General features: G+C 31.7%; 4 protein-coding genes across 5 annotated transcripts; 2 read left to right on the plus strand and 2 right to left on the minus strand.

Moving 5' to 3' along the window:
- The first annotated feature begins 1166 nt into the window (after positions 1-1166).
- Positions 1167-5246, plus strand: SDS (Cyclin family protein). The gene is made up of 7 exons (XM_012217123.4): positions 1167-2349; positions 2653-2820; positions 3644-3810; positions 4060-4188; positions 4331-4511; positions 4721-4765; positions 4889-5246. The coding sequence occupies exons 1-7, from the start codon at positions 1306-1308 to the stop codon at positions 4919-4921; spliced, it is 1767 nt and encodes a 588-aa protein (XP_012072513.1). The 5' UTR covers positions 1167-1305; the 3' UTR covers positions 4922-5246.
- A 1336-nt stretch (positions 5247-6582) lies between these two features.
- LOC105634289 (RING/FYVE/PHD zinc finger superfamily protein) lies at positions 6583-9453 on the plus strand. Its single transcript, XM_012217124.4, has 3 exons — positions 6583-6950; positions 7449-7689; positions 7795-9453. The coding sequence occupies exons 1-3, from the start codon at positions 6647-6649 to the stop codon at positions 9254-9256; spliced, it is 2007 nt and encodes a 668-aa protein (XP_012072514.1). The 5' UTR covers positions 6583-6646; the 3' UTR covers positions 9257-9453.
- A 947-nt stretch (positions 9454-10400) lies between these two features.
- On the minus strand, positions 10401-12122 carry LOC105634154 (PLATZ transcription factor family protein). Its single transcript, XM_012216962.4, has 4 exons — positions 11818-12122; positions 11253-11516; positions 11021-11179; positions 10401-10937 (listed from the first exon to the last, which is right to left on the minus strand). The coding sequence occupies exons 1-4, from the start codon at positions 11818-11820 to the stop codon at positions 10689-10691; spliced, it is 675 nt and encodes a 224-aa protein (XP_012072352.1). The 5' UTR covers positions 11821-12122; the 3' UTR covers positions 10401-10688.
- A 2551-nt stretch (positions 12123-14673) lies between these two features.
- On the minus strand, positions 14674-20901 carry POD1 (POLLEN DEFECTIVE IN GUIDANCE-like protein). 2 transcript variants are annotated; one of them, XM_012216964.4, is made up of 11 exons: positions 20031-20901; positions 19174-19313; positions 18928-19031; positions 17525-17613; positions 17289-17362; positions 16548-16698; positions 16301-16468; positions 15819-15916; positions 15589-15711; positions 15429-15497; positions 14674-15095 (listed from the first exon to the last, which is right to left on the minus strand). In XM_012216964.4, exons 1-11 carry the CDS (start codon positions 20659-20661, stop codon positions 14889-14891), a joined length of 1854 nt encoding a protein of 617 aa, XP_012072354.1. In that variant the 5' UTR covers positions 20662-20901; the 3' UTR covers positions 14674-14888. The 2 variants fall into 2 exon arrangements, with proteins under 2 accessions (XP_012072354.1, XP_012072353.1); XM_012216963.4 differs by having other exon boundaries at positions 19174-19325; positions 20031-20898.
- Between the last annotated feature and the right edge of the window lie 3696 nt (positions 20902-24597).

Consider the following 24597-nt stretch of genomic DNA (forward strand, 5'->3'; position numbering starts at 1 on the left):
CTTGACTAATGTTATGTTGCTATTTCTTATTAATTAATTATATTTTTATCAATAAGTTAAATGAAATGGAAATTGAAATTCATGAGGACTACAATTTATTATGTAATTCAAAAAAGATATAGTAGAAACTATTACTTGTATATTGTTTTAGAAAAATAAATTCTAAAAATATTAATGGAAGATACTCCTATTTAGATACATTTTCTAACATTAAGACTAATGAAAAATAAAGAATAACAGACAGAGATAAAATGAATCTATAAACTTTTTACATTAAAGCAATTAGTGATTAGATGGAAGTTTATAAACTTTATGTGAATTGCTAAAATCTCGTAATTATCAAATTGAATATATATTTATTCTCATGGACAGATATGAAAAAATTTTCTTAAAATGAGAGGTATGAGAGTTTTTTTTTTTTTTAGGTATTCATCCATCATAAAATATAAGTCATTTTATATTTGTTTGAAAATATAAATCTTTTGAGTATTTTAAGGAGTAGGAAATAATATTTTTTCAATATTTTTCTTATTGATATTAAATATAATAATTATTTTTACAAATTAATTTTGATTTTGAGATAAATAATAATAATTTAGTAAATTATTTTTCATTTTAATATAATTTGTAAAAATTAGTTGCTTCTTTAATTTTTATATAGATATTTTAAAAGATTTATAATTTAAGATAGTGGGAATATATAGATATTTTAAAAGATTTATAATTTAAGATAGAGGGAATATAAAGGAGGGGAAGAAAATAAAAAAACAACACTGAATATAATGTGGAACTTTTGGGCAAGCTACACTTCGGCTATGATAATATATGAATATTTTCTATTCTCACTTTATTAAAATCTAAAAATAAAATTCGATAAAAAATTTATAATTTCACAGGCAGCGTTTCAGTCCATCTGAACTGTCAATTCACACGGAGCCCCACCTCCCACGGTTAATCGAATGGTCCTAGATTTTCTCCACATCCATTAAGCTGGAGGGAAGCTGATGTAAGCATTTTTCATTCTACCCCACTAACAAGGAGATGGCGAGCTGATGGCCGCAGACTACAAAAGTCGTGTATGAGAAACTCACTCTCACGTGGTCCACACACAGCGTATAAAAACCATCCCCATCATCCCCACGCACTTCACTGCCAACGTCCATAACCGCTTTCACTCAACTCTGCTCAGCATTACCATTACCACCTCCACATCTCTCCCTCTTATTTTCTCCTAATAACTCAAACAGAGAAACAAAACAAAACAAAACTTCTTTTCGTGCACTTTGAATTTGAAATTCAAACAAAATGAAGCTTAGTTCGAGTAAACTCAAGCCAAAGATTGAACCAGAGCCATACATCACGAAGAAGCAACGAACAAAATGTCGTCGTAAACTTCGATCTCAGATCTCTCCGATTCTTATATCGCCTTTGAACCCTGCTTGTCCTCGAAAGAGCAGCGGTTTCTCTGCTTCGACGGCGGATTCTTGTCGTTGCGTTGGCGATGAAGTGTCCTGCGATTCAAGCAGAGTTACAGTTGAATCCAGAGCAAGCAAGAGAAAATTGCGTGAACCAGGAGTTGGGGGGATTGAAGAAGATCCGTTTAGAAGGATCACGAGATCTTATGCTAAGCAGAAAGAAAGCGAGAGGAAAGGAAATGAAGTAGAAGTGAGTGAATTGTCTTGTGTGGAATCCAATTCTGGAGCTGAATGTGTTGTTTCTGAGAAGAGAAGAAGTTCAAAGTTGAAGAAGAGAACTGAAAAATCAAAGGAAATTCAAATTGACGAAGCCTCTGTATCGGTTACCAAATCGGAGATTTCCTCTGTCCAGCGAAATTTGGAGATCGTACAGTTCGAGAGTAAGGAGAATGACGCCGTGTCTATTGCTTCCGGTGTGGAATCGTGCTTGTCAAATAAAACAACTGAAGTAGGCAATATTAGAGCACGTGAAACAGAGCTCTCTGAGATTTCAAAAAATGACGCAGTCTCCATTAGCGGCTCAGTGGTGGAGCAAAAGCCAGAGAGCTCGGTACTTGAAGCTGATCTATCTTGTGCAGAGCACTTCTCATACGACGGTGCTGTTGCTGAATACTCTTCTAGTCACGAGGTGGCGATCTCGGAGCTGCATTCAGAGTTATTCCTGGAGAGTTCGTCGGACCTGGATTTCTCAGACTACACGCCGTCGATTTTCTTGGATTCTGGAAGCGAATTCTCCGAAAAATCTGATGATTTTCCACCTTCGCGTACTTACTTACTGTTGCTCGAGTTTAGACAGCAATTTTCGCGATCAAGTGTTCCTTTAGACATGAGAATGACCTCGTTCAGTGAAGCAGAGTACCTAAGAAAATCTAGCGTAAGTTTCTCCAGTTTTTTACTGTCATCCAACCAAAGCTGTCATGCATAGCTGTCTATTCAATTCTCTAGTTTGATTTAGCTAATTTTAATCATAACTTCTCTAGGGAATTTCAGTTATAATTTGTCATTTTTATATCAAATTCTCATTCGTTATTGGTTACTATTTTGCATTTTTTTGTAAAGATTTTTTGGTTGGAATTTTATGCAAACATATAGTTCTTGCGTTTCCTTTTCTAAGCTGCCAAACACGTGTAATATGTTTTCGAATAATTTTCAAATCCGTTTGTTCATTTGTTTCCAGTTTGTGAGGTTCCAAGATGAAAAAGATGAGGAGAGCTATCAAAGGTTCCGGGAAAGAGAGAGAAGGCAACTATTTTTGTACGACTACGTCGAATTTTACCGTTCCACGACGGAATACGGCGACCTCATCTTTCAGCAACGATACCGGATGGTCCATTGGATCGTTGAGGTGAGTTTCTTCTCCAGCCGTCTAGCTTTTGTTGACTTATTCATCGCGCTCATCGCCGTATAATTGAACACTTAATTAATCGGATGCGGCGTTTCGTGACATTTTTATTGTTTCTATTTACGTTTGGGAAGGCATGTAATATGACAGCTAGCAAGTTCTTTCTGTTACAGAGGGCAAATATGCACTGCATTCACGTTTACCATAGGATATCCAATCTACTTATGACACGTCACAATGTCATAATGTTGTATAGGGCTTTCAAGCTGATGATTATATACCTTCTTTCTAGCAGACAATGTTGTTAGATCCAGGAGCCGAGTTTCCCCATTGGCTGCAAAATATATAACTCGATTTTCTCCTTTTCTATTGGCTATGCTTGTAAAGTTGCAGTGGTAGAAATCTTTCCTGAGGGTGTTCTTGCCGTTTTTCCACTGTAACTGTTTCATGACTGAACTAGTAGTTGCAAAAACGCTTACACGTTGCAAGTGTGTTGCTAAACTAATCCCAAAGTATGAATTTCCGTACCTTCATAGTTTACATTTTTTTCCTTTAACTGCATGGAATATGTATCGAGCAGCCGCAGGCAACGGCGTTGCTTTTGGAGCATCTGCAAACTGCAACATCAACAGTTCAAAACAAAGAAAAATCTTCTTTACACTATTAGGCGTTTTCTGTATACAATAATTATCTTTTACACAGTTATTTTTATCTTTTGAATCACCCATAAACTTCTTTATAGTCTTTATAGCCGGAATTTGTCATTTGCATTACCGATCACATACATATACACTCGTTAATGGTTCATGTTGCTTTGAATAAGCAGCAATCAACTGCAAAGGAGTTTCAGCTTGAGACAATGTTCCTTGGAGTTAGTCTTCTGGATAGATTCCTAACTAAAGGATTTTTCAAGAATAAAAGGAGCCTTCAGATTGTCGGAATAGCCTGCCTTACATTGGCTGCCAGAATTGAGGAAAATCAGCCCTACAACACGTAATTATCTTCACCTCATTTTTCCATGATCACTAACTACTCGGAAAGATACCGGTCTTATATTCACAATTATGGGCATATTATTTTCTTGATCTGTCATTGTTTATGAGATCACAGTTCAAATCTGAATCCATTCCTTCAGATTTTTTGCACTTATTTGATGGCCAAATCACCCCACTAGCAGAAATATCTATTGCTAGCTGCAAGGTTCCATTATTTTTATTTTTTATTTATACTTTTGCATTTCAGTGTGAGGCAAAAGAATTTCCGCATAGAGAGCAATGTGTACAGCAGATTTGAAGTAGTAGCCATGGAGTGGTTGGTGCAGGAGGTTCTCAACTTCCAATGCTTCTTGCCGACTATACAAAACTTCATGTGGTAATTTCTTTTCCGTTGACACAATGTATTAGGAATTAGTAAGATTTGCATCTTTGTCATAAACATACTTCATTTCCTCTTTAACCAGGTTATTCTAGTCTACTGAGTTTGATGTTATTTTATTTTTATTAATGGATCTTAGGTTCTATCAAAAAGCTGCTAGAGCTGATGCAGAGGTGGAGAAAAGGGCTAGATACCTTGCAAAACTAGCACTATCAGATCCCGAGCATCTTCGTTACTGGCCCTCAACAGTTGCAGCCGGGCTTGTCATTCTGGCCAGTCTAGAAAGCGATCAAATTGAATCTTATCAACGGATCATTGAGGTAAGAAACTTAAAAGAACAACACTGCAGAAACTTCTAAATATATGCGGGTCCATAGCTTCAAAGTGAGTTGACTTACTGCCATTATTAAGCTGAGGAAGCATTACATACGAGACATCATTGTTTATAATCGATTTTAGCATTACTGTTCCATTCTTATATTGTCAAGAATAAGCTTCCAGATTCTAATGAATCTAGCAATTTGTGCAGGTCCATGTCAGAACAATAGAAAATGACTTGCACGAATGCATTAAGGTAAAACCATCACTCCTTGTCATTAAAATTAATTTTCATTTTTAAAAGACATTATTGTAAATTGGATTTTACTTTGTCATTTTAGTTCTTTTTATTCTATTACTCATATGCTAATATTAACAGACGCTGGAGTGGCTGCTACAGTATGTAAGCTAGCAGCAAAGCTCAGGAGAAGAGAATTCTAATCTAACTTTTTGCGCACTGACATTCCCTTCTTATACATGACAAAGCCAATTCTGGCCTTCTCATTCCTAATAAATGAAAGCAAAGGTTATAGATATCTGATTCTTTTTCAATTTGGCATAAATGCCCTGTTGTTATCTGTCCATAAAAAGGCAGGATACGAAGTCTGTATAGCTTGTGGTGCTGGAGACATAATTCTTTCTCTGGCATTGACTATTGCAAACATTGTTTTTTTTTTTTTTTTTTGGGTTTTATATATGTATATAATATATAAGAGATCTCTCTCTGTGCAAGCACAGACAGATTATGCAATTAAAGGATTTTTAGTTTCCTTTTTCCTGACGTAGAAATATCAAATATGCAAACGCCGCGTAGTTTTGAAGTAAACGACATTTCTCTAGACGCCACCTACTTGCACTGGCTATTGTTGTGGCATTGATTGCACGTTGTGACGAATGAACATGGGATTTAGTACTTTGTGGCAGAAATGTGATTTTCAAAAGGCATATTCATACTGATATTGAAGCAAACTTAACAACAATATGACTCATCTCCAAAAAAATTGCTCTAAAAGAAGTATTCTATAAACTTCAGTTATCATAAGATATCATAAAGAAGGTTCAAGTTGTCAGGCATAAATTAGTGAAATAAATGTTACATTCCTACACTAAAATGAAAAAGTACCGCACTGAGGATGAAATGAAAAATCCAAAAAGCTGTAAAAGAAAAGGTTGAAGATTAATACTTAATAGAGAAGCTCAAATATATCAACGAGGCAATCATTTGTCCTGTTGGGTTCCAACAATACACATCTTATTTCCTCGTGGCATGCATAACTAAATTGATATAAAAGACATGCATGTTTTTTTTTGCTTAATATCAGTCCATCCAGTGGCAATGAAATATCATTTGTGATAAAAACACTAGATTTCTTAACATTGCTCTTTTTGGATAGGAATATCAAGCAAGTATTTTCTGTTCTTAATTAATAGATGCTAGTTTTATAACTTTTCTAGATTTTTTTTATTTCAATGAAAAAGAGAAGGTAGACTAGCAATCCAAAATAAGACACCTAATCAAATTACAACATTGACCAAACATTTTTAGTTATTTTTCCCTAACCAAACACATAAAATAAGTAGCTCATCAGTGAACTGTGTCGTTTATAATCGTAATTTTCTGTAAATATTTTTTTATGTAAGATTGAAAACATAAATATACTTCATTGATCAGACTAGTTTTGAGTATATTAGGAAGTTTATTGGCTTGGATTAGTTAAGTTTTTTTCTGATATATTAGTAAAATAAATTAAATTTGCTGATAAAAAAAATTAAACTAAGATCATTAATACATTCAGATTTTGCAAAACTATATAAAGAACAAGAATGAAAGAAAGGGGAAATGCTACATAATAAAATTGAACTGTATTTTCAGATGACCTATAGTATGGTCCACAAGAATCTTCAAATAGTATGACGGCAGCAAAACCGCAAAAAGCAAACAAAAATGAAGTTAGTTACTACTCTATAATATGAAATTACGAAAAAACCACCGCTAAATCCATTGAATTCTCCCGCCTAAAGAGGGCTAATGTCGTAAAATCGTCCTTTAAAACCTCATATGCTCTCCTTTCTCCGAGCCCATGGCTTACCCCCCTCTATCTCTCTGCAACTTTGTTTCAGTTTTCTCCCAAATCAAATGGCGATAACCGTATTTGAAGCTTGCAAGAAAAGAAAAAGAAGCCCAAATATCTTCACCACTTCTCACTTTTCCTCTACGGAATCATCGATGATGGAATTTCGCGCTTCATTTAGAGAGAACATCAAACAATTTCTTAAACGATGCGCAGAGAGTGAAGATTATAGTATTGGTGGAAATTCAGTTTGGTGTGCTTTGCTTGTTAGTGAATCCAGCGGCGTCGTTTTTCCTCTCTACATCGTTGAGGAGAACATGAAGGATTCTTCATCGTCGCAGTCTCTTTGTGACCTTTGCAGATTCGTTGGTACGTGTGTGTCTATATTTTGGTTTCTTGATCAATCTTTTTGTCGATTGAATTTGGATTCGTTTTGATTTTCTTGGTTTATTTAATTGTTAGAAGTTTTATTTAACTTGCATTTGTGCAGTTTTTGTGTTTGAAAGTTTGGTTCTATGAATTCTTGGATTTGCTAAACTTACTGTTTTATTGGTCTTCTTCTACACGAACATTTTTGAATTCTTGGGGTTCTTGGTCTCAATATTTCCATTTCAAATTCTTTTTGTTGGTTCTGTAATAATACTATGGAGTTAGGTTGCGAAATTTGTAATATCTCACTTTCTGGTATGAGATTCAGCTTGACGATTGGTTTCTTAGATAGGCTTCAGTTTTTTGGTGGATTTAGTTCCAACTCATTGTCGCTTACATTACTATGTTTCAATGCTCTATTCTTATTTGGGGTTTTGTTTTTTGAAGATATTCTCTGCTTTTATGAATTGAATTTTGGCCTTTGGTGGATTTCTTTAGGCTGGAGTCACCATTTTGTGTCCAAAAGAAACTATCACCTCATAATTCCAGAGGATTGTAAATGGAGTAGGCCTTTAAAGAAAGAGTCCCTTAAACTACAAACCCATCTCTTACACGGTGTCATTCACTGCAATGGCTTTGGCCATTTACTTTGCATCAAAACTAAAGCAAATTTAAGCTATCTTCAAGGAGAAGAACTCATGAGTCTTTGGGATAATATGTGCGACATTCTTCAAACTCGGTATGAAATAACTGATAAAATCTTCTACCAATAAATAGCTTGATTTCAATTAACTTCAATTTTGATTTCTTGTTTTCTCTTTTCCCATTTTTGCTTTGTGTTCAGGGATATTTCAGTTCATGATATGTCAAAGGAGGGATCCATGGACCTTAGATTACTTAATGGAGTTGCATATGGGCGTTCTTGGTTTGGTAAATGGGGTTACAAGTTATACCGTGGAAGCTTTGGTGTCACAAAGCAGCAATACAATAGAGCTATTGAAATCCTTAGCTCATTAGAGCTTAGTAAGATTATTCATGAGTCCAGCACAAAAAGACAAGGAAAATTGATTGAGGAAATTATTCAAACTTATATAAAAGTTAGTGAGACCCCATTGGTTACTATTAGTGATTTATTCCACTTCATGCTTTCTTTTGAGTCCAAATCCGCTATCCAAAGAAAAACAGCAGTAGCATTGGCTTCAATTTTGTCAAAATCCTCAACAGACATAAAACCTCAAGCCAAAACGCCTAAGCTGCAAAGCCATCCAAATGACCATAAGTCGCTTGCTTCTTTTGTTGCTAAATTGGATACTAGATGGCCTGCGAGAAGATTGGAGTATGCAGTGAAAGTAATTTTTCAAAGTCTGGAAACAAATGGAGCTAGAATGCTTCGCCAAGACTTGAGAGATTCAGTTAGAGGTCAAATTGGTGATACTGGTTTGATCGATTGTGTTTTAAAACATATTGATAAGGTTATTGTAGGCGATAAAATTATTCTACGTGCAACTAATACTAGCAGGTTGTTAGAATTTTCACTTGCAAATATTTCTGATGCAGTTACAGATGAAAGGAAAGTAGAGCCACGGACTAATAATACATTGGCTCCACAACCAGGATTAGATGTTTACAAGGATTTGCTTTACTTGTACAAGAATGTTTTAATGGGGTACCCTGAATATCATGCAGTTAGTATAGCAGCAAAAGTAATCTTGGACAGCAAACATTTTGTTAAGGAGAGGCAATTTAAGAGCAGTAACGAGGACATGTTACTAAGACTAATTTGCCAAGTTAGACCGAGTTATGATGAGTTAGTGAATGACCTAACTCGGCCATTGCCTCCAGGTGAAATAGTCACGGCTCAAGAACGTACAACAGTTTGTGAGCTGAAAATGATAGTGCAATATGCATTGAGAGATACTTATTGTATAATGGAAAATTTTGTAGTGAAAGATATACAGATTGGTGAATTGGTGACAAAGGAGGACCAGGATTTGGTCAAGTGTGGTGTGGAGCAGGGTATGCAGGTTTGGGTGAGAGGGCATGGACTGGACTTGGGTACAAAGATGAGGTATCAAGGTGGGGATAATGATTGGACAGTGGATTGTAGATGTGGGGCAAAGGATGATGATGGAGAAAGAATGGTGGCATGTGATGTTTGCCATGTTTGGCAGCATACTAGGTGCAACAACATTAAGGATGGGGATGCTCCTCCTTCTCTCTTTCAATGTCGTTTGTGCAGTTCCAGGATGAAGAAGAAACAGGCTGCAAGTTGTAACTCAACCAAGAAAAAAGGCTTGCTGGTATAGCTAATAGCTCCATGTGAATTGTGAAAAGTTCTGTCGGCATGCAAACTATTGTACAAAGGAAGAATTCACTCAATGACTTGGCCTTATTTCATTATTCAACCTGTTGAATTCTTTTTTGAAAAAAAAAAGTTATTTGCAGGAAAATTTTATGAAAATTGAATTAAACTTGGAATTTATTTTGTATATTGATTAAGTGAAAAGTTTTATCGCATTTGAAATTGTTATAAGAAGGGCTTGTACCCTCTAGCTAGAGTTTACACAGGTTTTGCTTTCAGCCTTCCCATTTATAAGGGCATATTGGACAAAATGTTTACAAAGCAGTGTTTTCTTAGTCAAAAATGGTTTTCATAATAGGTAGGCGGAGGCACACAGCATATTTCGGTTACAAACGTCATTTTCTCTATTCTTTAAAAATAAAGGAAAACCTAGAAAAATTTTTATTGGTTACAATAATAATTTTCTCTAAAAAGATTATCATTCTCTTAACAGAACTAATCATTCTTTATCATTTTTTTTTTTTTATTTTAAAAAATTTTGAATGAAAGGATCTTTATCTATAATTGTTATCATGAAACCTAAAAGCAAAGTCCAAAAGAATACAATACAAAAACAAAAAGACACACCCAAGCCTAGGAATGGCAACAACTAGTAAATTACTAATCTCATTGGCCTACCGAAGCTCATAACGTGAAATTACAAAAAAAAAAAAAAAAAAAAAAAAAAAAAAAAATTCCATTTTCATTTACTCTGTGCACAAAATGTCAATACCTTTCTGCACATAAAATCTCACAGGAGTATGGGAGAATGGTATGGTTGGTTAATTTCCAAGTCTTCTTTCCATGTCCAAAATTCTCTGGATTTAAACTATTCAATACAATGTTTACTCACAGGATTCTTTCCTATAATACCAACCCATTTTTCTTTGGCTTCTCTTTTTGTCTGCCACATTGATATAACATAACATTGTTCCCATAACGCAAGGAGATGAGGGTCCCAATTACTCAACTACCATAGAAAAAAAAAAACATAAGTGTGACACCACCACCGCCACCACCTCCTTCACCACCACGGTCCCGACATAGATTGCGACAAAACTTGCCATCTATGACGGCCAAAGAAAATCAACCAATTAAGAACATTCCCATCAAGAATGGAAATTTAGATTAATTAGTATATAGAAGAAGGGGAATATTCAATTCAATACAAATTTAACACCAACCATCAAGATGGATACATACAAAAAGTTTCTGTTTTCAACTAGCATACCTCATGACTCATTCTGTACAAATCTCAAAACCAATTTAAAGATCTATATTCTTATTAATTGAATTGAATGCATACTTTTATGTGACAAAATTGCATATAGAGACAATGAAAATATGATTAGACAAAAGAGAAATTAAAGAAGATAGATTTTTTGACTGTTTTGAAATTAACAGAGAGGAGCCCTTCTAGGAATTCCTTTTCTTTTGTGCAATTGTTTTCTTGGCTTCAATGCTGAAATCAACCATTCTTGATTTTCCTCAGACATATCAGTTAAAGAAAGGGTTGATTCCATCTCACCACTTGATTCTCTTTCTTGATTGTAGTTTTCTTTCCAAGAAAGATTAGGAAATTCTTGGATTGAAAATGTGATCAATTTAGGCTTTTGGTCTTTAGGCTTTACTGAAACTGTTGAAACCTGAAAAAATTGCATACATCAATACATAATGAAAATAAAACAATTAAGCAGAAATAATTAAATTGTGTATTAATCTTTATTACCTTGCAGGCAATTGAGCAAAACCTATTAGGCAAGTCTTGTAAGTATCTCCCACAAGCTTCACAAGAAGCACCAAATTTTGCTTTTGTTGATGGTTTTGAATCTTTTGGTTGCGGCCGCGGATTTAAGTGCACAGCCTTTTCACCATTGATCTTGTATGTCTGCGCAGAAATTACATAGTAAGATCTTAATCAATCTGAGGAAAAGAAATAGTTGCAGAAGATTTAAAAGAACCTGAATTTTGGAGCAGTCAAGATGTTTCTGGATGTCTTGGAGACGAACAACATCATGATAGACATATTTGCAGATCTGAAGTTGCCTATGGAGACTGTGAGCTTTCAAGCAATGCCTACAAAGTCCAATATTACAATCTATACAGAATACATTTTTTTCATTTTTTCTAAATTCTCGATGATGAACACAAGAACCAAAGAATTTGCTCTTCAACAGTGTACTCAGCCAATCTGATTTGTTCTCTATATAAAATTTGCATCCTACCTGATCAATATAAACAAATCTCAATCAATTCAATATATTAACTAAAAACAAAAATTAGGCAAACTGTCTTCAATAACAACTAAATTAGTTAAGTATTAATTTCAATTAGGTATCTGAAAACAAAACAGAAAATCATTTTTATGCCTTCAAAATAATAAATCAATCAATTTCAAGTATCAAATGCTCTGTTTTCCCCCAATTTGATAACTTTTTGCTCTTTGAGTTGAAGAACCAAAACAAGAAATTAATAAAGAAAAGCAATAGTAAGAAATGAAAATACCCAAAAGAAAAGAATTCATACCATTTGGCTTGATTTTGAGATCGAGTTGATGTTAGTACAGTTAAAAATTGCTCAGTTTGTGAACAGAGTTGTGGGTTGAATAGGAAACAGAGCAGGAGCAGAGCAGAAAAAGAAAAGAGAAAAGAAGAAAAAGGATGCTAAGATTGTGAAAAGAATGATATAAGGAATGTTTGAATGAGAGAAAAATAAAACTAAATAAATCTTAAAAAAAAAAAAAAAGAATAAGGAAAGAGAAATCTTTGTGAAAGCAGTGTTTCAGTACTCGCATAAAGAAGTGGCCTACCAGCGGCGGGAAGGTGAATGTATATCTTTCTCTCTCTCTCGTTATAGAAGAAAAAAAAAAAACATATATATTACCAAAATTAAATATTGTTTTTCTTAATATTTAAAAATAATATAAAATAGCTTATATGGTAAATCTCGTTCAGCTATTCAAGTTGCAAGCTCTATTTTTCTTATTTGCATTGAGCCACTTTGAGTAAGCCAGTGAGGTTGTGAAAAAAATAGAAACAAAGCTCCAATTTAAGGCTTTCTTTGATTTATTTTCCAAACAAAAACATTTCCTTGAAAGATATTTTTCCAATAATTCATTTTCCATAGTTTGATTTTAATATTTAAAATTAGTTAAAATATTAGACTATTTAACTTATAAGCCTTAAAAATACTTATAATCATAGAAATTTATTTGTTAAGTATAAAAAAAAGCATAAAAAATGACAAATTATGATAGTTGTCCCGGAAATAAACCTCATATGACAATTTCTTGCAGTTAATATAATTAATAATCTAAAGGCTAGAAATGGAAATGTCCTTCAGATCACAGAACCTGTACCAGATTTATAATTGATTATTTAAGAAAAAAAGAATTAACTCAGAGAAAAATTAGTAAAGTGTAAAAAAGAAAATAATCTTTCTTTTTTTTTTTTTGTAAGTTTGACAAATAAGATTCTGTTTTTTAATAGACCTCAATTTTCTCCAATATATCAGCAATCTTAAAATCGCATATCTTAATTTACCCTTCGATCATGGGCGGTAAATGTCAGCAATATCCTTTTAAATTGAATGATGTCAAAAAAGGAAGAAATAACTACAGGGACAGTTTTGACTTTATGGGGACATAATGAAAGGTCTTCATTTGTAAAGCTATAGATTTAAAAAAAAAAAAGAGTGCGGCATATAAAGGAATTCCTATATTTACTCCGAAAAATGATCACTCTGAGCAGAATACGTGAGTGATAATAAGAGGAATAAAAGCAGAACTCTAATTCATTTTTTTAAATTTAGATTAACATATTTTTGGGTAAAATTAATTAAAATTAATGAAATCAATCAAATTATAAAATTTATTCAATAATCAAAATAATAGGCTAATATATAAATAAAAAAAATTAAAAGTTTGATATTTTAATTTTGTTTATATATAGATTTGATTCATAATAATGCAGTAGTTTGACTAACATATTTAGAGAGAAATAAACATATTAAATAAGAATAAAATAATAAACTTAAAATATTATTCACTTCTAAAAAAGGAACAAAACAATAATTTGGGACAAATAAAAAAAAAAAGTATGACAAAAATTATGAAATGAAAAAACTAATTTCTTAATTTTTTAAATTGATAGATAAAGTGGATTAAAATAATTGAAATTTTATTACTTTAATGAAGGTACTCCAGGTTTTGTCAAGGAAGGAGGCAGTGTTGACATTTTTTTACAACTTACTAGCATAATATAAACTTTTTACTCGGTCAAATTAGTAAATGTGAAGGACTCCATTGATCTTTTCTAGAAAAAAACTCCATTTAGTCTCATTTAATATTTTTGTATAGTGATTAAGAAAACATCAATTCCCATGTATTATAACAAAATATTCATTTATTTAACTAAATTAGTTCAACCAAGTACCGGATTCATACAGATTCTTTTATCTCACATCATTAATTTGATTTTAAAAAATTATAAAAATAGCCATTGTATTTAATATAGATAAAGATAAAATTGAAGAAGAATATTTAATTACTCCTAACATTCTAAAGTGATGATATCTGTAAATAGAAGAACACTCTAAACCACACATATTTTCAAACAAATAATAAATAGATAACAAAAAATAAGTATAGCTTACTAATAACTTTTGATTAATTATAAGTAGATTATTGTACTTTTTTAATTTATAAGCCAACTAAACACTATTTTAGTAGAGGAATAAAAGTCAATTTAGATCCCAAATTTATTTAGCAAGATTAAAAAAGGGCAGATTTGATCTTTTCAGCTAATTAAAAAAATCAAGTTTAATATCTACAAATAGTCAATGTTTTTTAATTCAAATTGATAAGTTGATTTGTTTGTTATTTTTCTCTAGTTCAAAGAATCCGAGTCTAATCAGAAGAATTTCTCTTTCTTGAATAAAAAAATATATATATTAGTAAGATTAAATTTTTTTATGAAAACGACCTATAAGCCGCTCTAAAAAATGATAGTAAAGGAAAAAGAAAAGCATGGATTTTAAGGTAGTGGTTAGACCGATCAGAGAATTCAACGAATTTCCGGCTTTCCGCGTTTATCAACTGGCAATCTAGTTGGACAACGGTGTGCATGTCCATCCCACCTAAGACTATAATGATTAATCATAGGCTTTCCCCAATGATTTTGTTAACAGTATCTTTTTCCTTTTTTTTTTTTTTTTTTTTTTTTTTTTGGGCAAATAGAAACACCAATCGTTTGATATTATTACTACTATAATTAACAATAAAATCCAAGAATTTTCTGTTTATATGAAACATTTTTGTAATTAATCTTGTGCATATAAAATTTGTGACCATGTAATTTTTCTCTCTTAAGCTACAAAACAAAAGGCAAAGAAATAGGCAGGCGCTTTCTACTGTAAAAATTTGGAAGAGTACTATACATCACAGAATGATATTTCGTTTTGTAAGTTGTAACAAAATTGAAGGGAATAGAAATATTACCCCTGTGAAACTCAAATGGATTGGCTGGTTTAGCTTACGCTGTCTAGTGATGACCATGAGAAATGCTCGTGAAGTGGTTCTCTATAGTTATTTTAGTATTTTAATCATTGTGAAGATGGCGTTTTCTCTTTCTGCACCTATTCACGTACCAGGTGGCATGCTTCTGTAGGCCCATGCCAATCATTACCTTTAGACTTGTAAGCATTACGTAGGTTACAGCGAATAAGAGGATCATCCAGAAGAACCTCCATAGCAGAGGACAGCATGGAAGGCGAGCAGAATATACTGGAGTCAGTACTCGGATTACCTGAAAAAATATTATGGACACTCGGGTTAATATGCGTAAAGGTATTAAATTTTAGAATTTAATTGGGAAAACGATTCAGCAAAGAAGACGCGTTGCTTAAAATTCCAGATACAGTATCTGGTGAAAATCATTAGTTTTCCCTCCTGTTTAGCATGTTTGCTTTGAAGAACTGGAAACTTTCGTTTGGATGGATCATAAAAAATAAACTGTGTTCTACTTATCAAAGTAACATCAAGAATACCAGTGCTTTGAATCACAGTTAGCCCTTTATCTAAGGGTCGCAAATGCCTACATCGATAGCCAGTAAATATAAATGGTTTTGACGAGCATTACCACACATGCTGGCGCTAGAGGAGCAAAAGTAAGATTTCTTTTCCTGTTCTCCGTTTGAATATTCAAAGTCTGTACAAAAAAATGTAACCCAACAGAAAAAGGTAAGACAAAATTTACAGTAAGGATTATTTTCTGAAGGGTTAGAGCAACAATATAATACCTGGTTGCAGAGCTCTTCAAGAAATTCGGAGTATGCAATGGGCTTTATGTCATTGAATTTGGCTAGAAATGAATGCTTTATGATGTCAATTAACATCTCACAGAAGAAAACCATCAAAGCATTCTACAAAATTCAGATCAGATATGGAAGTCAGCAAGGGAAATAAATTCAGATAAGGTATCTCATAATTTCTCCCATTTAAAGCATTAAGGGCATAAAATCTAACTTACAAAAAGAAAACTCTCAAACCAAGGACCTTCAGCCTCCCGAATATTTTGAGCCAAGACAAATAAGAGAAATGCAGAAATGTGGAATCTCTCTACCGAATCTGGTGAAAGAAATGGCAAAACAAAAAAAAACATGAGACAGCATAAACTAAATAATTACACCACAAGAAAATGCATGAAATATAAAATGCAATAACTGCATTTCCATGACCTTTGGTACATAATAACAGCAATGTGGGAAAAATAAAAAAATATATTCACACAGGCAAAACTGAAATTTCCTTTTAGGTAGGATAATTTATTCATCAAAAGAAATAAGAATTAATACAATCAGGTTAATCCTTATATGAAGATGCAAAGAAAAGGTCAACATAGTAAAGCTGTCAAAACCATTTAGATGTCAGCCGAAAATGCCCCCTTCGATATCTAACAACTAGAAACACATTCAGAAGCAAAACTTGATACCTGCAAGGTAGAAAACTTACCAGAATACACCAAACTGTGAATGTTATCCTTGCTGAAGCGTTTAAAGACACTGCTTTTTATCTCAGCAAAGTTATTGGATACCAGCAAAGCCAGCAAGGCATTATTATGTGCAACAATACAAGTTGATAAAGTGATTGCCTGAGCTAATAAAATGAAAGAATGAAGAAGTAAGGATTGTCAAGGAAAAAATATAGAGAAAATAAATCAATGACAAAAAAAGACCAAAACAATTGAGATTAAGGATATTTGAAAAAGCAATAGCTAAAGCCTGATCACAGATAAATCTCCAAATCCAGAATTTTGAGTCTTCATCTGAACAACTAGCAAGCCCTTCAGCAGAGTTGAACAGAGTCTCCAACACATCTCCACCAAAACTTTGGCATAATTTGTCAAATATCTGCATAAAGATACAATTATGCATCTATAAATCAGCTGTCAAATCAAAACTATGACCAAAAATTATAATTTTGAAGGCAGTGTCAGAGTTACGCCCGGGATATACTAGTCCTTGAAACCATTAATTCAGGTGATGGAAGCATCTCCATAATAACAGATTAGAGGAAGATAGAAAAATGGTTCCAATTTTTAATAAAAAGGTATGAAGGCCATCTAAAGCCAAAAAATATCTGTTACTATACAACTAGTTCTACACTGGTAATATTTCATTAGTTTTATTTGGCAGTCTTAATGTTGATCTAAATCCTATTTTAACATGAAAGCTTTTGAATCTATCAAAATGCCAGATACAGCATAGGGGGTTTGTGCAATGACAACAATAACGTGCACCCCTGAAATGAAAAATATTTTAGCCAAGGTGATATGAATAGAACTTCATGAGTTGATAAATGCTGAGATGCACCGGCAATTCACAAAAGGACGTTTATAGAATTACAGATCTATGTGCTTTAAATTATATAATAAATTCTAGAAGTGGCCTGAGAAATTGGAATTCCTAACAAATCTCTAATAGTTGTGTTTATAACTCACCTCCAAAACATTGTAAACCACGTAGAGTTTGATTGTTCCTTGACCTCGAATCATGTGATATATTAAGCTGATGTCTAAGGTAACCATTAACAAGCAAACAAGATATTAGTATTCTGCATCCAATGCTCTAACTACAGCGGGATCTGATTCTGCCTTGAAAGTAATGGCCATAAAAGTTGGATACAGAAATGAGAGAATATTCCAAACTTGTACATTACAGTATATCCTTTGTATACCTGTGCGCTCCAAGAGAGCAACACCTGAAACCAACACGAGAAAGCAGCCAACATCAGAGAGCTCTGCTGCAGAAGGCTTCTTGAACTGCCTGCCACAAGCATGGTTAGGTTATTTTGTGATTATTTAAGTTACCACAAGTTTATAATAAAATCAAAAGGAGGAGCAGGAGTACCTCCAACCACAAGTTTATAATAAAAACAAGGCATTTATTTGTCGATAAGTTAAATATAGGTCCAAGCAATGAGAAAGAGGAAGACATTAACCAGATATGCCTCCAACCATCATCGCTTAACTTCTAGATCCAATCCAAAGCAAAGTTCATTGAAAAAGTTCAATTCACTAACCCCCCACCAGGAACAGGAAAGACCAGCTTCTAATTCAATAATCATAATATCCTGAAAATCTATTTCAATTAACATTATCAACCTAAGTAACAGAGAGAAGATTCTGAAGACATTAAACATATCAATCAAACCCAACCAAGTCCAAATTTACACCAAATTATAAATTTACTCTTAGTCCGCTTGTGAACAGAATTGCAAATATAAAGCTCTGATGATACCATAGATTCTTAGCGTCCAACGAGGATGGAACTCACAATCCACGGTGGAGTTTCAACTTTACCTCCATCATGTTTTTAACTCTACAACCACAAAGACGCTCTCTAACTCATAACCTCTATGTCGATAGTGCAGCACTAGTTTAGGATAATGTATATCAAACCAAAAGTTCAAATCTATTGACACATTATTGCCTATCAAACTATAACAGCCATTTTTTTTTTTTTAAACCACCAGTCTATCAAAAGCAGAATCAATTAGCAGAGAGGTGAACCTGCTTACTTAAAAAAGAGTAATAGTCTGAACCTTTGAGCCAATGTGCCACATATTTGTCTCTATATTTCCATAAATCCACATCCAACACCATAATGGAAAGTAAAAAGGCAATGACAAAGAAAATATAAGCAAGAACAAGTCAAAACATAAGTTGCATTTTAGCAATTTCAAGCAAGAAATCTTTAAAAAGCTCCACCACATATAAGTTAATATTAGTAATAATCTAAAAATGCATCACACTGAAAATATTTCTCTTGTAGAAACTTTAACATAAAATGGGCATCAGCAGCATCAATGTGGCAGCATTAATGGAAATCATTTTCATTTTACTGTGACGGTAGACATACTGACTAAGCTAGTATATATTGGTAGTGGTATAATACAAGCATTTACAGCTGAACCCCACCCCAATACCCAAAAAAAGAAACAGAAGAAGGTGAACGAGAAAGAAAGTCATCCTTCGACTAAACTATTAAGAAGCTACGAGGTTAATGAATTTGTAAATCTGCTAAAGAATTATGAGTTGCATAAGTACACATGCGCACAAATATAAATCTATGACTAACCTTGTATTTATTATTCTCCAAAGGGTAATCAGAATCCTTGTTGGCATTATAGTTAACAGTGATAGAAATGAATCCAAGCATACAAAGAAGCCGACATCTATGAGCTGCAAAATTACTGTTGCATTAATGAAGCATGACAATGCAAGGGAACTTATCTTAATTAAAACAAACAGAAAATTTGAAAGCAAGGATTGCCAAAGCATAACACCAGCTTTCTTGCAGTAAGAAAACGAAAGGTGAGATTACCAGTTCACATCTCCATGGCAAGCGAAAGATAGTATCATACACTCTCTCCCTTTCTTTTTCACTGCCAAGAGTTGTTGTGCTCCTTAATGAATTTCCTTTATACATTTCACCGGTAAAGTACTTCACTGGCGAAGTCTCAACTGAAAAGAGATCTAACATAAAATCAAGCACCAAAACCCTTAGAGCATGAAGATGCAAATGAACAAGGACATTTTGATAGCATGACAAACGAAGTATAGACGATCATACATATCAGGAAGAAAATACGGAACTAATAATTATCAGGAGAGAGAGCTAAATATGCATGAAGAAAACAGAGTAGCATATGTAATGCAGATGGCTTGGTTGATATTCAATTTCAAACATAGTGTAAACAAGTGAAATATGAATCCAATTGACATTGGTATATTAGTTCATTATCAACAAAAAAAATTTTAAGTTTCTCTATATTTAGTCACTTACACCACCATTTTCCCCTAAGCAGCCATAACAGTGACTCAGGAACAAGAAATTCAGCAAAAACAAAAGAAAATGAACTGGGCCCGAAATCCTTCAATATAAACCACAAGGTCAATGAGTGCCTGTGATCTGATCCCTGAATAGTGAGGATAAGCATGCATGCATTCATAGGATGAGCATTTATCATCTCATCCAAACGTTTCTCCACAGCTTATTAATTGCAAGCAGAACAGGACTAAGTTTCCGGAGTAAGAAATTAACCAAAAAAATGAGCCCATGCTTTTTCAAAGTCGGATTTCTAAAACACCTTACATGAACATAAACTCCTAGCATTTATAGCATTCTGAGATGTAAATCGGAGGGAGAGAGAGTAGCGCTCGATGATTGCCTTCACTTACAATTAGGATCCTCCGCCATGAGCCGGTTCCAATCCAATGATTCGGCAGGTTCCAACTTCGCAGTAGGAATAGCACTCCCATTAGGCTCACTCCTCCATTGCTTGTCCACGGAACTTACCTCCACTCCGTTTTCCTCCATCTCCTTCTCTTGAACCCGCGAATACGATAGCATCTCTTCTTCTTCTCCTCCTCCTACTCCTCCTCCGGCGCCATTACTCACATTCCTCTGCCTCAACTCTCCACCACAGTTGTTATACAGACTGTGACACTCCGCAACCTCTGTAACATCACTCACAGTACAGGACAAACTCCCTCCACCTCCATATGCAATAAAACTACTGCTTCCGTTTTCCAAAAACACGTTCCCGTTCTCCACGTTTCCATTTCGGGTAACATTTTGAACGGAATTAGAATCGGTGAAACTCGTTTCGGTGATCGGATCTTCACGAATTATGGAGTAAGATTCAAGAGGTGGCTTCTTTTTCTTGTGTTTCTTCTTTTTCCGACTCGTGGAGACTTTCTCGATCGGATCAGAATTTGATCGGTAAAACAAAAACTGGTCTTCTTCAATGGAGCTACTTCCATTTAGAATCTCGAAGGACAGCTTTCTACCAGAGGATCTCAACGCCATGGATATCTCGTGAAGGAAAAAGAGATCCAAAATTCAAAGAGGCCTTCCTGGATTCAAAAATAGGTATTTATATGGTGGTGAGGTTGCTGAATTTGGTAAAAAACGGTGGTGTGAGTGTATCTTCTTTACCCATTTCTCGTTTCTCGATGTTTATCTCTGTGTAAGTTGAGTTTTCTGTTTTAATTAGATGATATTTCTTAAGGCCGTTTGTGTTTAAAACTTTAATTTGATTTGATTTTATCAGAGATTTATTTGACTTTGCAAAAAACCTTTTAAATAACGTGAAAAAACAAGAAATCTACTAAACAATTTGATTTTTTTTTTTGTTTAATACTGTATTTCATAATTTCATTATGGAATCGTGATGGGCCGTGGTGATATGGTATTGCTTGCAAGTGCTGGTGAAGAAACGAAATGTAAACGAATAAAATGGTGACACGTTTCATTTTTAATTCCATTCTTATTATTTTTATTTCTGAATTAAGTGGGTGGCATTAATATAAAATATTTTCCTTAGTTTAATGGTTATGGTGTAGGTAAATGTTCAACAGGAATAAAATTAGAGTGCGCAAACATGCGGATTTAGTTAATTCGATTACTTCAATCTACAGTTGGGTATAATTTTTAATATTTATCTCCATTCATTTATTAAATAACATTCTATTAGAATTGAATAGAAGCAAATATTCATTAAATCGGAATAAATTTCATTTTTAAAAAACACACGCATAAGGAATAAATGATAACTAACAAATGCCAACTGAATCATTTACTTTTTTTTCTTTTCCATACAATAGTAACTTGGATCAACTATAAGACTATCCATCTTTTTATTTTCTCATATAAAGCAACAAAAATGTATAGTTAATTATTTTGTTTTATTTTTTCTGATGTGTGTTGCTCGTGATTGTACCCATTGGATATACTCTAATCTCAATATTTTTATATATAATTTTCTATTAAATTTTTGTCTGTGAAATAATAATATTATATATTGACTATATATTACTAAAAAAATTGTAATTTTTTATCATTTTAATATTAAGCTTGCTAAATTAAAATATTCATAATTGAGTTAAAATATTTTTTTTACAAAATATTAGGATATATTTATCTCTTTTTTTAATATTTATTCTTCGTTGTTATAAGAATAAATTATTAAGGATATTTTTGTTCATCATTTATTTTTAAGTACAATGATTATAATGAGAAAAATATAAAAATAAAAATAAATTTGATAATAAAATATTTTTAAATAGCCATTGCTATTTTACAAGGTTCGATAAAGACTAATATTTTAATACTTCATTATTTTAGTGATATATTATAGAAATATTTTCATATTCAACATTGTAGAAATATTTTTATAATTAAATTATAAAAAAATTTAAACAAGCATTATATTAAAAAATTCGATATCATAATGATAATAAATTTATAAACATATATACATTATATAGTAAGATGATCGCATGGGTTTATTTCAACCATAAATAGCACTCAAAAGACATATAGTAGGTTGAATGACATGTCCCGTCGAAAATTTTGATAAATAAATGAAAATAATTAACTATATGTAAAAGAAAAAAAAAAGTAAAAATCACAAATATTAAAATAAATAAAATGTATGCGAAAAATAGAACATCAAAAGAAACTAAAAAAAATAGAAGTAATTAAAATAATTCAATTATTCAATAATAAAGTGCCCAACATATTATTATTCAGTATAATGAAAAATAAATAAATAATGATTAAAATTGATGTCAAAATTAAAAAAAAGAAGGATTCAAATCTCACATTTTTTAGTAAGGAGATTAGCCACCTCTACATGCAACACCAGTTTAGATTATGCATTAAAAACCATATCCCGTGCAATTTTAGTTATGAAAAAAAGAAATAGAAAGTAAATTTAAATTAATATCTAAAATATAAAAAGAGTAACAAGAAAAAGTAAAAAACACAAAAATGCATTGTATATTACTTTTTTTTTTTAACAAAGAGATTCAATTTTTATATATTAGGTTATGTATCAAAAACTAAATCCCATAAAATTTTAGTTAAAATAACAAAAAGAGAAAGTAAATTTAAGCTAATATCTATAATATAAAAAGAAAAAAAATAAAATCATAAAACTCAACCATAAATGAAATATATATACTATATATAACATGAAAATAAATTTATAAAAAGAATAAGGGTAATTAAATCATTCAATTATTCAATAATAAAAGTGTTGGATGTGTTGCATGTCGAAAAAAGTGTCCAATGTGTCATTATTCAGAGTGATATAAACAACAATGACATAATTGAATCATTCAATTATAATTGAACATATATATAACTCATTCAATTATTCAATAATAAAAGTGCCAAAGTATCACTGATTAGTAAAACATAAACAACAATCAATAATAATTAAACTTTGATGTCCGAATTGAAGAAAAGGAAGAATTAAACCTCACATTTTTTAACAAAGAGATTTTTTTAGTCACCTGTATATGCAACATCAACTTAAATCATACATATATCTTATAAAACTTTAGTTTCTTTTTTTTAAGAATGAGAAAATAAGTTTAAATTAAATATATATAAGTGGAAACGGGTGGGCGGACAATGGAATTGAAAAAAACGCCCTTACTAAATTTATGGATTGGAAAAAATATTATTAAGAATTTTAATTTGATTAGTTAAAAAAAGATAATTTAATTTTAATTCGTCATGTTCATCTTGATTGATTATGTTAATTAATCTTCTATTTAAATCAAAAAAAAAATATATATATATATATATATAGATATAGGATAGAATAAGAAATTATATTATATATTATATAAGGTATATACAAAATATGGTAATATTATTCCTTACCTTTCTTGTAAATGAACCAATGGTTTTAAAACATAAACCATATATATATATATATATATATATATTAAAGAAAGTATATAATGTATAATTTAAATATGGTAATAAACATATTATATAGTAATATTTACATATTATATGGTAATATAATATAATAAAGTAATATTATTTTATGGACACTAAATAAAACATATATTAAATATTGTAAGAATATAAAGATTTTATTTTCATTGTTAAAAAAAAGATAATTTAATTTTGACTGATTGTATTATATTATATAAGATGCATATTAAATATGGTAACAATATAAATATGTTTAATTTATTATTTTTAATAAATTTTTTTTTATAAACTACCGGTATCCGAACCTTATCACCAGAGATCGCCTAATCCATGTTCTTACTAGGGATCAAATCGAGAGTTTTTCTCACATGTTCAACCTGTATTGCCAATTGAGTCACAACCCATAAGTATTTTTAATAACTCTTTAATTCGATTGGTTATAATTATTTCCTGCAAGAAACTTATTTACAAAAAATAACTGTAATTTATTATTATTTATTAAGGAATATATTATAAAATTTATTTTTTGTATAAAATAGAACATAAAATCACTAAAATTATATATATAATATAATATAATATAATATAAAATTATGATATAACACGTTATATTAAAAAATCATAGAATACATTGAAATAATTTTTTCTCAAAAAAAGCACGTATAAAATTAATTATGCCCATAGAGTAAGTAAAATAAAAATATCAAAATTATAAATGAAGCTTTAAAATAATGCTTAATATATTAATTATGATAATAGTTGATACTGATTTATTATATTTTAATAACATAGATAGTTTACGATATTATATTATATATGAAAAAATTAAGTTAATCAAATTTAAGTTGTTATAAAAAAATTCAAACTAATTGATAAGTAATTTTGTTTTGATGTTGGTTGTCAAGTTATAATAATAATATTATTATTATAAATATATTATTTCCTTAACAAGTTATTTAATTATTGAATTGTTTTATTTTATTATTATTTCATAAAATGCTATTTTTT

Source organism: Jatropha curcas, chromosome 11, assembly GCF_041381405.1.
Source record: "Jatropha curcas cultivar XTBG-Jc1 chromosome 11, XTBG_Jcur_1.0, whole genome shotgun sequence".
Lineage (NCBI taxonomy): Eukaryota > Viridiplantae > Streptophyta > Magnoliopsida > Malpighiales > Euphorbiaceae > Jatropha > Jatropha curcas.

What these genes read in the sequence shown, in the direction of transcription:
- SDS (XM_012217123.4), top strand. Translation starts at nt 1,306, where the DNA reads ATGAAGCTTAGTTCGAGTAAACTCAAGCCAAAGATTGAACCAGAGCCA. An exon ending in TGGTCCATTGGATCGTTGAG is followed by an intron (nt 2,821 to 3,643) that starts GTGAGTTTCTTC and finishes TTGAATAAGCAG; the next exon opens with CAATCAACTGCAAAGGAGTT. An exon ending in CTTATCAACGGATCATTGAG is followed by an intron (nt 4,512 to 4,720) that starts GTAAGAAACTTA and finishes CAATTTGTGCAG; the next exon opens with GTCCATGTCAGAACAATAGA.
- LOC105634289 (XM_012217124.4), top strand. Translation starts at nt 6,647, where the DNA reads ATGGCGATAACCGTATTTGAAGCTTGCAAGAAAAGAAAAAGAAGCCCA. An exon ending in TGACCTTTGCAGATTCGTTG is followed by an intron (nt 6,951 to 7,448) that starts GTACGTGTGTGT and finishes GGATTTCTTTAG; the next exon opens with GCTGGAGTCACCATTTTGTG. An exon ending in TGCGACATTCTTCAAACTCG is followed by an intron (nt 7,690 to 7,794) that starts GTATGAAATAAC and finishes CTTTGTGTTCAG; the next exon opens with GGATATTTCAGTTCATGATA.
- LOC105634154 (XM_012216962.4), bottom strand. An exon ending in TTGACTGCTCCAAAATTCAG is followed by an intron (nt 11,180 to 11,252) that starts GTTCTTTTAAAT and finishes ATTTCTGCGCAG; the next exon opens with ACATACAAGATCAATGGTGA. An exon ending in TTTGCTCAATTGCCTGCAAG is followed by an intron (nt 10,938 to 11,020) that starts GTAATAAAGATT and finishes CAATTTTTTCAG; the next exon opens with GTTTCAACAGTTTCAGTAAA.
- POD1 (XM_012216963.4), bottom strand. Translation starts at nt 20,661, where the DNA reads ATGGCGTTGAGATCCTCTGGTAGAAAGCTGTCCTTCGAGATTCTAAAT. An exon ending in TGGTTTACAATGTTTTGGAG is followed by an intron (nt 16,699 to 17,288) that starts GTGAGTTATAAA and finishes ATCTTTATGCAG; the next exon opens with ATATTTGACAAATTATGCCA. An exon ending in TTTAGCTATTGCTTTTTCAA is followed by an intron (nt 16,469 to 16,547) that starts ATATCCTTAATC and finishes GACAATCCTTAC; the next exon opens with TTCTTCATTCTTTCATTTTA.